Source organism: Gossypium hirsutum, chromosome D06 (genome assembly GCF_007990345.1).
Source record: "Gossypium hirsutum isolate 1008001.06 chromosome D06, Gossypium_hirsutum_v2.1, whole genome shotgun sequence".
NCBI lineage: Eukaryota > Viridiplantae > Streptophyta > Magnoliopsida > Malvales > Malvaceae > Gossypium > Gossypium hirsutum.
In genome coordinates this window covers 130,902-145,027 of record NC_053442.1, presented here as the reverse complement: position 1 = coordinate 145,027, position 14,126 = coordinate 130,902, and the positions used below count along the sequence as shown (strand labels likewise).

General features: G+C 33.0%; 4 protein-coding genes across 5 annotated transcripts; 3 read left to right on the top strand and 1 right to left on the bottom strand.

The window, feature by feature from the left end:
* Positions 1 to 1,097: 1,097 nt before the first annotated feature.
* Positions 1,098 to 3,694, top strand: LOC107940701 (hexokinase-2, chloroplastic). The gene is made up of 9 exons (XM_016874142.2): positions 1,098 to 1,522; positions 1,600 to 1,750; positions 1,830 to 2,000; positions 2,294 to 2,368; positions 2,437 to 2,592; positions 2,676 to 2,771; positions 2,852 to 2,982; positions 3,111 to 3,192; positions 3,303 to 3,694. The coding sequence occupies exons 1-9, from the start codon at positions 1,236 to 1,238 to the stop codon at positions 3,639 to 3,641; spliced, it is 1,488 nt and encodes a 495-aa protein (XP_016729631.1). The 5' UTR covers positions 1,098 to 1,235; the 3' UTR covers positions 3,642 to 3,694.
* A 918-nt stretch (positions 3,695 to 4,612) lies between these two features.
* LOC107940705 (AP-2 complex subunit sigma) lies at positions 4,613 to 6,891 on the top strand. 2 transcript variants are annotated; one of them, XM_016874147.2, is made up of 6 exons: positions 4,613 to 4,820; positions 4,934 to 5,032; positions 5,115 to 5,165; positions 5,420 to 5,593; positions 5,940 to 5,999; positions 6,624 to 6,891. In XM_016874147.2, exons 1-6 carry the CDS (start codon positions 4,818 to 4,820, stop codon positions 6,663 to 6,665), a joined length of 429 nt encoding a protein of 142 aa, XP_016729636.1. In that variant the 5' UTR covers positions 4,613 to 4,817; the 3' UTR covers positions 6,666 to 6,891. The 2 variants fall into 2 exon arrangements, with proteins under 2 accessions (XP_016729636.1, XP_016729637.1); XM_016874148.2 differs by lacking the exon at positions 6,624 to 6,891 and adding an exon at positions 6,410 to 6,552 and having other exon boundaries at positions 4,653 to 4,820.
* Positions 6,892 to 7,838: 947 nt separating this feature from the next.
* On the bottom strand, positions 7,839 to 8,755 carry LOC107940720 (gibberellin-regulated protein 11). Its single transcript, XM_016874164.2, has 3 exons — positions 8,471 to 8,755; positions 8,325 to 8,370; positions 7,839 to 8,232 (listed from the first exon to the last, which is right to left on the bottom strand). Exons 1-3 carry the CDS (start codon positions 8,555 to 8,557, stop codon positions 8,051 to 8,053), a joined length of 315 nt encoding a protein of 104 aa, XP_016729653.1. The 5' UTR covers positions 8,558 to 8,755; the 3' UTR covers positions 7,839 to 8,050.
* A 366-nt stretch (positions 8,756 to 9,121) lies between these two features.
* LOC107909438 (uncharacterized) lies at positions 9,122 to 13,462 on the top strand. Its single transcript, XM_041096395.1, has 3 exons — positions 9,122 to 9,146; positions 12,084 to 12,280; positions 13,236 to 13,462. Exons 1-3 carry the CDS (start codon positions 9,122 to 9,124, stop codon positions 13,371 to 13,373), a joined length of 360 nt encoding a protein of 119 aa, XP_040952329.1. The 3' UTR covers positions 13,374 to 13,462.
* The last annotated feature ends 664 nt before the right edge of the window (positions 13,463 to 14,126 follow it).

Genomic DNA, 14,126 nt, shown 5'->3' with positions numbered 1-14,126 from the left:
TCGTGTACAATTAATTAGTATTAACTTTGCTGTGAATCATAAGTGAAGTTTTCATTTCACGTTGTGTTTTAAAAAGAGATGTTACCACAATTATAAAACAAGTTTTGGTCATTAATTATAAAATCATTAGTCCTAATCTGAATATGGAATAAAATAAAAAAACTTCATACCTTTTCTTTAATGACCAAAAGCAAACCCTTTCTTAATTTTTGGTACACTTTTAGTTTATTAATTCGTGGTCTTAAGTTAAAAGACAAAAACCTTATTAAGAATATTATGACGTGTCGAGGAGTCAATCAATTCTGTATATATAACAATTGAAAGGGTTTTCTTGAAAGAGTCTGTTTCTCTTTAATAAAAAGATGTGTATAAATGCCCATATTTGGTAGGTGTCTATGTATCACACACAACTTATCTCGATAAGATACTCTTATTCTGTTGAATCTACTTCCTCAAGCACTTGGATTCTCTTTAAAGTCGAGAAACAAAACCTAGACTAAAAACAATATCAACTTATTAAAGAATTCACTAACTTTAAACGAATAACCTTTAAAAATTTTCGGAAATTAGATAGGGTGATTAAACTTACTCAATAGAAGACAATCCCATTAACATGAAAGAGCCATTTCTACATGAAATTCAATCACTATCTGGCAGTACAAGAGATGAGAGAGAAACACAAGAAAGTGGACAAATAGAAAAACATCCTGAAATTAGGATGGAGCGAACACCAACAAAGCATAGATGCAATGTCAACATCGACTTGTCCGCCCCAAACCCCCTTTTTCTTTCTATTTAAAACAAAACCTAACTATCCACCTGGGAGGTAAAGATACCGTTAGGTTGTTCGTTTTACTTCTTGCTCAAATTCTACTTTTAGTCCCTCTATTATACTAAACATAAGATTTCATCCCTCAACTTTTATTCTAGACATCACTTTTAGCCCTTAAAGCTCTAATTTAATAACACCGTTAATCATTATCATTAATAAAACCCTCCAAATTAAACTCAAAAAGCTTCATACATCCAAAGACCAAACTGTGCAAGCTTTCCCATCAATGATTTTAAGTGGGAGCCAACACTTCCTTCTTCATTCTCAACCTCACAATATATATATAAATATATATAAAAGGAAAAAGGAAAAAGGAAAAAAACTTTGTTGGAAATACAAAGGAAAATAACTTTTACTGTACTTTTTCTTTCTCCTGTTATTTCGAGCTGAATCGTTAACCGCAATGTCGGTCACTGCAATAGCAACTGCAACACCGTCAGCCACTGGATCGTTCCGTACCAGGCGATCCACGAACGGGGTATCTCGGTTCAAGATGTCCGTCCGATCTGGCTCCGTTTCAATGGCTGCGGCTCCCATGTTAACCAAGCTACAGCAAGACTGCGCCACTCCTTTGCCGGTCCTTCGCAACGTGGCCGCCTCCATGTCTGATGATATCCGTGCAGGCCTTGCCGTTGATGGCGGCAGCGATCTCAAGATGATCCTCAGCTACGTCGATAGTTTGCCTACTGGGTACGTAAAAAAGAGTTTGAAACTTTGGTTTTATTTAAGCTTAAAAAATGGAGATTTATGTTGTTGTTTTGAAATAGGGATGAAAAAGGATTGTTTTACGCTTTGGATCTGGGAGGAACAAATTTTCGTGTTTTGAGGGTTGAATTAGGTGGGAAAGATAAGCGTGTGATCGCCATTGAATCCGACCAAGTTTCAATCCCACAAGAACTCATGTCTGCTACATCTGAGGTTTGCTGCTATTGTTTTTGTTCTGTTTCTTTAAGAACATGAATTGAATCTCTTGTAATAAATGTTTATGATGTTGTAGGAGCTGTTTGATTTTATTGCTTCAGCTTTGGCAAATTTTGCTCATAAAGATGGAAACTTTCCTGGAAAAAAAGGTGAAATTGGGTTCACTTTTTCATTCCCAGTGAAGCAAACATCCATTGATTCTGGGATATTGATTAAGTGGACCAAAGGTTTTGCTGTCTCTGGAACGGTTTGTATTATCAATTTTGGGTTTTTTGGGGCTTACATTATGTTGTTTGTTGATGATGTGTTGTTCTTTGTTGAATGATCCTCGAGGAAGATGAGATAAACCAGGATTTTCTTTGACTCTGGTAAGAAAATCGTGAGCTAAGGGTCTTCCTTTATTCAGAACATATGCTCCGGCATTGTCTAGCTCACGTTTGTCTTATAAGAGCCTAAGTACATCCTGAGCCCGTCACACCTTCCTCAAAGATAAGTACATTGCCTTTGACGTTCATTGCCGTGTTTAAAATCTGTATGCAGGCTGGAAAAGATGTCGTTGCTTGTCTGAATGAAGCTATGGATCGGAAAGGGATAGATATGAGAGTGTCTGCCTTGGTATGTGTTTAAAATTCTTTGTATTATCAATGTCGGAAGCTGTTTCTAATTTGATTTAGGGTTCGTAGGTGAATGATACGGTAGCTACTTTGGCTGGAGCTCGATATTGGGATGATGATGTTATGGTTGCTGTTATTTTGGGTACCGGAACGAATGCTTGCTATGTGGAACGGATGGATTGCATTCCTAAATTTCAAGGCGAGTTTTCCCCTTCCGGAAGAACAGTGAGTGAAACTCGTCTCTTGTATGTTCTTATTTGAGAATCTTAGTTGCTTTCGAGTCTTATGGATATTTCGATTGTTTACAGATTGTGAACCTTGAGTGGGGAGCATTCTCAAAAGGCCTTCCTTTAACAGTGTTCGATAGAGATATGGATGCTGCTAGTATCAATCCTGGAGAGCAGGCAAACTCAAGTTTTAATGTCATGTTATTGTTCTATTTTTAACCTATTCCGATGTATGAACTATTGTTTGTATGTTGTAGATATTTGAGAAGACAATCTCTGGAATGTACCTCGGTGAAATTGCACGAAGAGCTCTGCTGCATATGGCTGAAGAAGGTTCTCTGTTTGGGAAATCCATGCCAGAAAAACTGTCCATGCCTTTTGTACTCGGGTAATTCAAAACTTCATCTCGGTTTCTTGCTGTGCAATTCACTTCAATTAGGTTTTAAATTCATTGTGTTTGGCTAAACTTTAAAGTTCATATCTTTTCCGAAACCCGACAATACCGAATTGTTGTAGAACCCCGGATTTATCTACAATGCAGCAAGACGGCACAGAAGATCTGCACACCGTTGGATCAGTCCTATACAACGTAGCCGGGGTAAAACTTTTTCATCATTACTCTACCCTCTTGAACTTCAGTTTCTATGTAAACAAATCCTGTATATTTCAATCATATGACGAAACATCTTCTCTGATGTTGCAAAACAGGTCGAGTCCAACCTAAGTTCAAGGAAGATTGTTCTAGAGGTATGCGACACAGTCGTGAAGCGAGCTGCACGATTAGCTGGTGCGGGGATAGTGGGGATTCTTCAAAAGATAGAGAAAGATACAAAAGATGCCATCTTCGGAAAACGAACGGTAGTGGCAATGGACGGAGGCTTGTATGAGCGGTACCCTCAGTATAGAAGGTACTTAAAAGAGGCTGTAGCCGAGCTTCTTGGACCGGAAACATCCCAAAACATTGTGATAGAGCACTCCAAGGACGGATCCGGGATTGGGGCTGCTCTCTTGGCCGCTACAAACTCCAAGTATGGTCGAAATCTTTAGGTAAATCAACCTCATAGTTTCCGAAAGGAAAATTATTGCTTTTGTATTTTATCTCTTTCTAGAAAAAAAAAAAAGAAACTGGGGAGTAATTGCAATTTTGTTAGAATAGAGTGTAAAACTATATGCAAGTCAGATTTTAAATCCAGATTTTGTATTGTGTATTAGTAAAGCCAATAATTGTGGAATCAATGAATTTATTCATCTCTATCACCTTTCACCATTTTTGTTATTTTACAATTCTACCACGTAATTTTAGTTTACTTGCAGAAAGATATGCGTTGGGATTATGGGTAGTTGTAGGCATTGTTTAAAAAAAACATACGATAATAATCTATAATGAGATGAAGATGAAAACAATTATACAGGAGGGGTTAATTTCTTTTACACATGCCTTAAAATTACGCCACATGTAATTTAATAAATGCAATATATTTTTAATCAATGTATTTAAAGTTTTAGTCTTTCACGATAATATTTTGGTCACATTAGATTTTCGTCGATAAATGATCATATGAATAATGTTAATAAATATATCATCGTTCTTAAAGTTTGATGGCAAAAACATAATTTAAGTGATTAAACATGAAATTTACCATATATTGTTTGAATTATCTAGCAGGTTGATCAAACATGCCATAAGTAACTAGTCATGGTAATTCTTATCCGAACTCAAGAATCCGACTTGATTAATTATAATTCTAACTTGATCTAGTTAGATTCTATCATAAAATGTCAACACTTCAAACTTAAAAATGATAAATCTAAAATAATTTGAGTACGAAATAACTTATACTTTAAAGTCAAATTTGAAAGAAAATTGTCGAAATGACTCAAATTCAAAAATACAATAAATAAACCTGGAATCTAAAATGACTTAAAAAGTTAACCTATCCTAAAATAGTCGGAATCGAAAATTATCCGAATAAAAGAAAATTTAAAATCCAAGTGATGTAGAAGTAATTCAACAGATCAACGGTTAAGAAACGCCATCACACGAGTCTACCCGTGTGTGTTAGTACACGCTAGTGTCTTCTTGTCATCTTGTAAACTTTCAAATCCTTCTGAGCATTCAGCCATCTGTGAAAAGAGACTTTGAAAATTATCACTTTTTGGTACCCAAAGGCTCGATTTTTGCTATTTTTGCCAATTAAACCCTAAAATTCTTTGGTTCCAACAATGGTACGAACTTAATCTTTACTCATTTTGCTTCCTCGAAGTTGACAATTTTCTTTATTGGCAGTAGAAAATCTGGGAATTTTTTTGATCGTTTTTGTTGTGTTTTATAATGGCAGATCCGATTCGTTTTGTTGCAAAACAGGCAAGGCAAGACTCGTTTAGCCAAATACTATGTTCCCCTTGAAGATTCTGAGAAACACAAGGTCGAATACGAGGTATTGCATTGTCCCTTGACCTTTTAATTTTGGGTAATTTTCTTAGTTAGGGTTCTTGAGTATCTTGATTATGCATTTACAGGTTCATCGATTGGTGGTTAATAGAGATCCAAAATTTACCAATTTCGTTGAGGTAGGTAATTTCCCATTTCTCCTTGAAAAATTTGTAAATAATTTTTGTTCTTTTTTCGATTTCCTTGGAAAATTTTAGGAGTAATAAAGGTTTTTATTTCTTTATTTCTTTAATTAATCTTGATTTTAGAGAGAAACCCAGAAGAAATTAATAAGAACATTAATACAAACGCTGTGGGCAAAAGATCTAGACCATCAAGCATGCTCTTGCTGAATGTTTGATTGATTGTATGCATATATATATATTTGTTGCAGTTTCGTACGCATAAGGTAATTTACAGGCGGTATGCCGGATTGTTCTTCTCCTTGTGTGTTGACATAACCGATAACGAGTTGGCATACTTGGAATGCATCCATTTATTTGTGGAGATATTGGATCATTTCTTCAGCAATGTTTGTGAGCTTGACTTGGTTTTCAATTTTCACAAGGTATGTAACTAATCCAATAGTTATTGTTGACTTTTTGGGTGATCGTTACTTGCTGGATCGAAATTTACTTCGTGATTCATATGAAGCTGCCACTTTCAATTTGCTTTTTCTTTTTGCAGTCTCTTTCTTGTACATGTGAAAGCTAGTTCTGCTTTGTTGTCTGCTTTTATTTGTTCGTTCATGGGAATAATCATGCGTTATCTTGTTTATTGAGCATGTCCACCAAGTTAACAATTAATGACTGTTGATATGAATTTGAGCTTATTATCAATGTTAGTGTGTGAACTAATGTGGATTGTTGAATCATCTGCCATGAAATTTACGGTTTCCCTTGAAATTCTTGAAGGTCTATCTGATACTCGATGAATTCATTCTTGCTGGAGAGCTTCAAGAAACAAGCAAAAAGGTACACATTTAACTATTATCATGCCAATGGTTCTACAGTTACCATTCTCCTTTTCCAGTCATCTACTTCTCTATTATCATCATCATGGAACTTTCATGGTTTTTGTGCACATATTATACCACAACGACCAGTCGTGTACTCTTTGAAAACAATAGCAGTGAGATGGGTGGAAGCCCCTGTACTAGGAGTTAGAATGCATTTTGCCCCCTCTGCTAAATACATAAACAAATTAGTCCATGTATGTTAGATTAAAGGGCAAAGTGATCCTTTCTGTTAAAATTTTCATCCATTTCTACTGTTAAAAATTGGCGTAGCTAAGAAAATAACCAAACAGTTACACATGAAGTGTCACTTGTACCTCATGTTGACGTACAAAAACTAACAATAAGAATGGATGGAATTTTTAACAGCAGGACCAGTTTTCTCTTTGATCCATCGTACAATGATCAATTAGCCCATTTTGTTAGTAGGAAGGGGGGCAAAAGGCTATCTAGCTCCTTGCATAAGAGCCTCCATGGTACTTTTACCCAGTAAGATGTATTTTACGCAAATAAGGACAGGATGCTAATGCTTGATGGTTTCGAAACTATAGCACTGAAAGTTCGTGTTGTTGCATTTTTGCAGGCTATAATAGAGAGAATGGGAGAGCTGGAGAAGCTAGAGTAAAGATGATTCTGCATGAAACAGAGATTAGTGCAATTTGTGTTGAATTTTCTCCATTTGTTGCTTTTCTTTTTCTGTGTGTGATATTATTAATTTGTGTGCAATTTGAAAACTGAATACATGGTGTCCCTTTACTCCTGTTTTCCTTTGCTACAATATTGACTACCAAAAATAGAGCTGTGGGACAGTTTTTTTAAGGATTGTTGATATATATTTGAAGTTAAAAGTATTATCGATGTTAAATATTTATTTATATATATATGTTTAAAATAATGTTCTTTTAATTCTCCATAGAATCATCTTATAACTTAGTGTAACTTTATGTGCTGAATAATAAGAGAAATCACTCTTTATATTTCAATTAATTTAATTCTAGTGTTTTTGTTAGCAAGTTTATGAATTGATTAAAAAAAATCAAAATATAAATAACTTCTACGATAAGCAGTAAAAAGTATTATGGAGATTCTTATATTAAGAGTTAGATTGTATTTTGTCTTTTTTATTAAAAGAATGGGCAAATTAGTTTCTGATCAAATGTTAATAACAAAATAACTAAACAATAACATGTGGCGTGTCTAGTATACTTTATGCTGATGTATAGAAATTAATTTTTAACGGTAGAAATACATTAAATTTTTAACAAAATAATCAATTTGTTTTTTAATAACATATAGACAAATTTTAAAAGAAGGAATTTTTAACAAAATAACCTCATGCTGTCATGCCTCATATACGCATATATAAAATTTGTTTTATTTGTTTATTTTTTAGTGAAGGGGATAAAATATAATCTGACTTCTAATACTGGAGCGTTCATGATATTTTTACACAGTTTATGTTTAGTTGGTGCTTATTTTTCGTTACATATGAAAGAGTTCCCATTTTTTTATTTTAGAACGGGATAAAATAATATTTAGTTCTCGATTTTAGTAATTTTTTCAATTTGATTTTTAATTTTTTTTTCACAATAAATTGAGTTTGACATTTTTTTTTTCAAATTTTGGCTTATATTATGATGTGGTATTATAAGAGTGTATCATGTCACCTATTTTTTTTATTATAAAAAAAAGTATAATTTGTAAATGATGTTGCACAATTTTAAAATATCATATCATTACATAGGTTAACCTTGAAAAAAATTATCAAATTCATAAACTAGTATAGATCGAAAATGTATTCGAGAATAAAATTCAAAATGTATTAATTAGTGAATTACTACATATTGTGTAAAGCTCCAAACTTAAGAATCTTCACTATTATTAAAGCGAAAGAAAGTAACTACAACCATACATATGATTTTACATTGCAATCAATATCTAATTTATTTTCAAAAATCTTATCATATAAGTTTACTTTTTAGAGTCGAAATTAAGCCAAGGGGATCATATCTAAGGGCATTTATGTTTGCCGCCATGGGTGGTCATGTCACGGTAGCACGGGCACACATCATAGTTACCGGAGGTGCCCGGCGGCACGCAATTGCATCGGTCGCAGCATGTCCCGCAAGCTCTCTTACAAAGGTTCGGCCTGGACGATAACTTGCACCTCTCCTTACAAGCTTCGTCACAATCTAAACCATAATTAAGCAAACAAATAGTACTTAGCAACATTTTATTTAAAAACAAAGTGGAATGAACTCGTTTATAATTACAATTCATGTACCTATTTTGTCGTCGGTGAAAGACTGTTCCACCATGTTGGTGATCACCTGGAAAAAAAAAACATGAACATGAACATGAGCCAAAAATCTTATATGTTGTATACGAGAAAAAAAGAACAAAACATTGGTTAGAAATGGGGATTTTTACCATTGGATCAGACGACGACTCAACAAAGCCAAGTAACAGCAAAAGAGAAACAAGAAGGGTAGCCAAAAGAGTATTGGAGATGGCCATTGTTGCTTGGGTTTTTTAAAACTAAATTGATGAACAGGGCATGACATGGTATGGTATTTATAGCAAGCTGGGAGGGGTAATGATAGATAGGTGTAATGGATTGTAACCAAAGGTAAAGTAGGTTGATGTTTGAAAGTAAAGCTACCAGAGTCATCACAAAATTGGTTTGTGTCTTTAGAGATCGCAGTGGGGCAGAGCAGGTCGGTGTGTTTTTTCGGTCTGATTTTTATGTGCCTTTACTAAACATTTTCAAACGGGTTTAAAAAAGAGATTTTTCACCTACTTCAATTTAATTCGTAGTAAAATTTAAGTGGATATTAACATGTTTAGAATAGAGTATATGACGACTAATAAAATATTACTTGAAAATAAAATGAAAATATAATTTAAAACTTGAAATATGAATTTGAAAAAAAAAACCTTTTTGAGTAATTTATTGAGCCTTTATTTGAGTAATTTCGTAAAGGCTTGGCCATTATATGGTGATTTTGAAATATTTAACTCATATGTGAACAATTCTTAAAAGATTGTGCCCTAATTTGAACATTTATTTTAGATGTGTTCATGGGTCGGGCTGGGTCCATGCAATGTATCTAAACTAATTTTTTAAGCTCGGTTTGAAAATGTGTTTACTTTTTTACCCAAGCCTAACCCAATTTAAGAAAGGTAAACTTTGGTCAGACTCGGCCCGTCCATATTAGATATTTTTAGATTAATTTTTTTATTTAAAATAATTTTAAAAAAAATATATAATGCACTAAAAACGTTAAAACAAAAGTTTTCTAACACATTAAAAATATGTTAAAAAACATTTATATTAAAAAATACTACCATAAATATAATAAATGTTTTAGCATATTAAATATAATTTTAAAATTTTATATTTTGGATTGAGTTATTTAGTTAGGTAAGTTTTTTTTTTAAAATTTGGGTAATGAATTTGATTGTTATTGGGTTAGTGATTTAATTTTATATTTGGTACGCTGCTAGTGGAATTTTTAGACTCCACAAGCTAGTTCAGGAGGTTGATAAGTGTCTTATTGGGATATAGTAAATTATTAAAAAAACAAATGTTTAAAAAAAGAGATATTTGTCAATTTTTTAAAGTTGCTTGTACAATAAAAAAAATATAATGTTAATGAACCAAATACTCACCCTATATATAATTATTTATTTAATATATATAATTAATATAATTATTTTTTATAAAATAATATATTCAAGTTGAGCTGAACCCGAGTCTTTCTCAAGACTCGATTCATATAGAAAATGGAGTTTAAATTATATCCAAACCCATTTTTCGGACTTTACATTTTTATCTTAACCCTCTTATTTTTCGAGTCACTCAAACCATGAGCAATTCTAATTTAACTTTATTGGTGAGGTTAAAAATGTGTCATTTTCCCTTAATTGATATTTTAAAATAAATAAATAAAAGAGATAAACATTAATCTCATTTGCAGAATTAAAAAGAAAATCCACTGCCATTATTCTTGTTGTTTTCCAATAAATAAATGAATGAAACAGATTGAAGAAGTATTATTCAAGGTTTTCTTTTTGGAATGGGCAAAATATCTTTCATATTTGATGAATGTTTATGAGGATTGTTGACACCATTTTTTTAGGATGAAAAATGGGGTTGACTTGGGTTTTGAAAAAAAGAAACGGGAGTCGCCACCAATCCTTTTTTTTTATGAGGTGCGATTGGATCACCTCGAAGAGGGGTTGTTTTTAATAAACGGTTTGATTTTATTAAAACAACAAGTTTGGTCCACGAAATTCAGAAAAACGGGTTCGGGAGTCGGTTACGCACGAGGAAGGATTAGCACCCTCGATACGCCCAAAATTGGTACCTAGTTGATTACTTAATGTCTTAATGTCAAAAATTGAGAACCTTGAAAAATTTTAAAAATACGATCCTTGTATTAAAACGTTGAAAATTTTTAGGAAAAAGGGGATATTTCACGTTATTCGAGAAAGAGAATCATATCCAGTAAGTTAGGACACAATGTCTCAAATTCCCGATACGCTGATGAAAAATGCTTATTTAAAAGATATTTTATTATCTTGGTTTTAGAAATAAATCAGACCCAGTAAGTTAGGGCACGATCTTTTCTTAATTCCCGAGATCGTTTAAAAACTTGAGTTTGAAAAGATTCGTGTATTTAGATTTATTATGAAAATCGAAACCCAGTAAGTTAGAGTACGATCCTTTCGAATCTAAATACGAAATATTTTTAAAACAAATTTTGTTATATCGAGTAAAATAAAACACGAAAATCGTAGTAAAAAATGTGAAAGCAAATTACATTGTTGTTATACGTGGTAAAATCATAATACACATAAAAATAAAAAATAATACGAGCAATAGCAACAATATAAAATAAATAGAAGTCATACCTACAATCATATAAAATAACAATATATATAAACAAATAAATTAAAACATTCATTCAAAATAATAACGAAAATGAAATAAATAAGTAACAAATACAATTAAATATAAAAAGATATATATAGACATAAACTAAAATATGTATATATATATAAATTAACAAAATGTATAAAGTATATTTTAATATATAAAAGAAACGATAAATGTGTATATATAAAAATATGTACATATATATGGGTGTATAAAACTATGGAATATGAAAATAATAAAATACACATAAAAGTAAGTATATATATATGTTGAAAAATAAAAGAAAGTATGTATGTACAAATTAAAGTTTAAAAATAATGAAAATATACGTATGTATACGAATAAATACGTTAATTTTGATACATGTTAAAAAATATATTGAAAATGTATATATATATTTATGTAAATTAAGATATACAAAAATATGTATGTACGTGCATATAAAAATATATATACTTATAAAATAAAAGGATATGTATGTATATAAATTAATAGTAATATGTGTGTATATACGGATTTATAAAAAAAGTATATTTTAAACTATAAAGATTATATATAAATATGTATATATTTAGGAAAATGAAAATATATATATATATATAGATATGTACATAAGTTGTAAAATATATAAACTATATAAGTATATATGTTATAAAAACAATGTATGTATATCACAAAAATATACGCATGTATATGTATATATGTGCCGAAAATTTAAATAAAATAAATATAAACAAATAGGTAATAATAATAATAATAATAATAATAATAATAGGACTAAATCAAAACGGAAACGAAATCTCAGGGCTGAAATCAAAAATGAAATAGAGTAAAGGATTAAAATGTGAGGCGCGCGAAAAGGGAAGGACTGAAAAGAGAAATATTCCCTAGTCCTAGAGTGCAACGTTTCAGCGCAAAAGACCATACATGGTCAAAGGACCTGATTGAAACAAAAACAAAACTCGCGGCCCAAATCGAAAAAAAATAAAAGGTTTGATTGCATTTCAACGCAAGATGGAGGGACTAAATGCATAAATTACCCATTAAGGACAAGCATGTGCAAGATTCCCCACTAATGTGCCGTTCATGATTGAAAAAAAGACCAAAAATGTTTTATATTTTTATTCTTTCACTTTTTGAATTTGCTAGAGGAAAAAGGCTCTGCCTTCTTTCAAACCACCATTTTTTTCAAACACCCAACACTTGGGTTTCTTAACACCTTGAGTGCCACCACGCCACCAAGACCGACGGCCGACGATGGAAGAAAAACCCCGGTGGCACGGTCACGGCCAACTCCGGTGAGTTTCTCCTCTCCTTATTTCTTTTGTTTTTATTTTCGTAAGTAGAAAGAAATAAAATAAATCAAACTAGATGTAAAAACACACAAAAATAAAGAAACGAAAATTACTTCTCCGATTCAAAGTTTATGTTTTTATTGTTCTTGTGTCCGTAAAAAGAGAGGAAGAGCCCCTTTTGCCGGCCATCGACCACCGCACCGGTCGCCGGACGCCGGACGCCGGCGACGCCGCCGCCGTTCGCGGTGGCCGGAAAACCAAAAAAAGCTCCCTTTTTTCTCCTTTTTACGAATAGAGTCCAGATCTGGGGTTAGAAAAGCCGAAATCCCGGCGAAAAGGGCCAAAATCGAAAGAGACTTTTCGGTTCTTCCTCTTTCCACCGTCGCCGGAAACAGGTAAACTCCTTTTTACTTTTATTTTTTTATCTTATATATATGTGTGTTGATTGAATGATAATAAAAAGAGAAAGAAATACTATAGAAAAACCGAAATAGAACGAAAATAAAGAAAACGAAAAAAAAACAAGGTGAATCACCTTCTAAAGCCCCCTTTTTTATTTCTTTCAATTTTTTCAAAAGCCGAATCTTCTCTTTTTTTGTTACAAAAGTCCCCCCTCCTTTTTTTGTTTCTCTTTTTTTTTCACCTTCTAAAGCCCCTTTTTTTATTTCTTTCAATTTTTTCAAAAGCCGAATCTTCTCTTTTTTTGTTACAAAGTCCCCCTCCTTTTTTTTGTTTCTCTTTTTTTTTCACCTTCTAAAGCCCCTTTTTTTATTTCTTTCAATTTTTTCAAAAGCCGAATCTTCTTTTTTTTTGTTACAAAAGTCCCCCCTCCTTTTTTTGTTTCTCTTTTTTTTTCCCCCCTGGTCCGATTTTGCTTGTGGCTTTTATAGCCAAAAATACAATATTCTGTTAATGTTTATTGCTCCATTTTTTGTCCTTTTCCTTTGCTTGTTTGTAGGTGCGGCAAAAGGCATGGTGGTGGCAGACAGCATGGGAGAGTGGGAGTGGTGCTGGTGGCAGACAACATGGGAGAATGGGAAGAGGCAAGTGGGAGTCTAGGGTTTTGGGATTGGGCTTGGATGTTGGGCTAGGTTGATTTTAGGTTTTGGGTTTTATTATTTGGGTTATTTTGTTGGTATGGGCCCGGGCAAAAATGGACTTTTACAGCTGCCCCTCTTTGCTCATTTTCGTGTAACGAGAATAGAGCAAAGACATCAAAAGGGCCAATTTTGCCCGGTCTTGCCGAGTCTTGACTTTTTTTGACACTTCTCTTCTTCAGGTAGCCTCATTCCGTCCACTGTGCCTTGTTGCTTCGATCCACTCTACTGTACTTCAGGAAGATCTGATTTGTAGCTTTAATCTTCTTCGCAAGGGAACGAAATTTATGTTTTCAGTGTGTTCCACTGCAACATCAGGGAGATAAGATCTCTGGCTTCAATCTGATGTGATCTACTCTACTGTAATCTCAGGCAGATAGGATTACTATCTTCAATCTACTCCGCTGTAATCTCAGGGAGATAAGATTACTATCTTCAATCTGCTCTATTGTAATCTCAGGGAGATAAGATCTGAAATTTTTCGGTCTGTTCCACTGTAATCTCAGGGAGATAAGATCTCTGGCTTCAATCTGATGTGATCTACTCTACTGTAACTTCAGAGAGATAAGATCCTTTATTTTAATCCGCTCCACTGTAACTTCAGAGAGATAGGATTACTAGCTTCAATCTACTCCGCTGTAATTTCAGAGAGATAAGATCTCTAGCTTCAATCTGCTCCACTGTAACCTCAGGGAGATAAGATCTCTGGCTTCAATCTGATGTGATCTACTCTACTGTAACTTCAGAGAGAT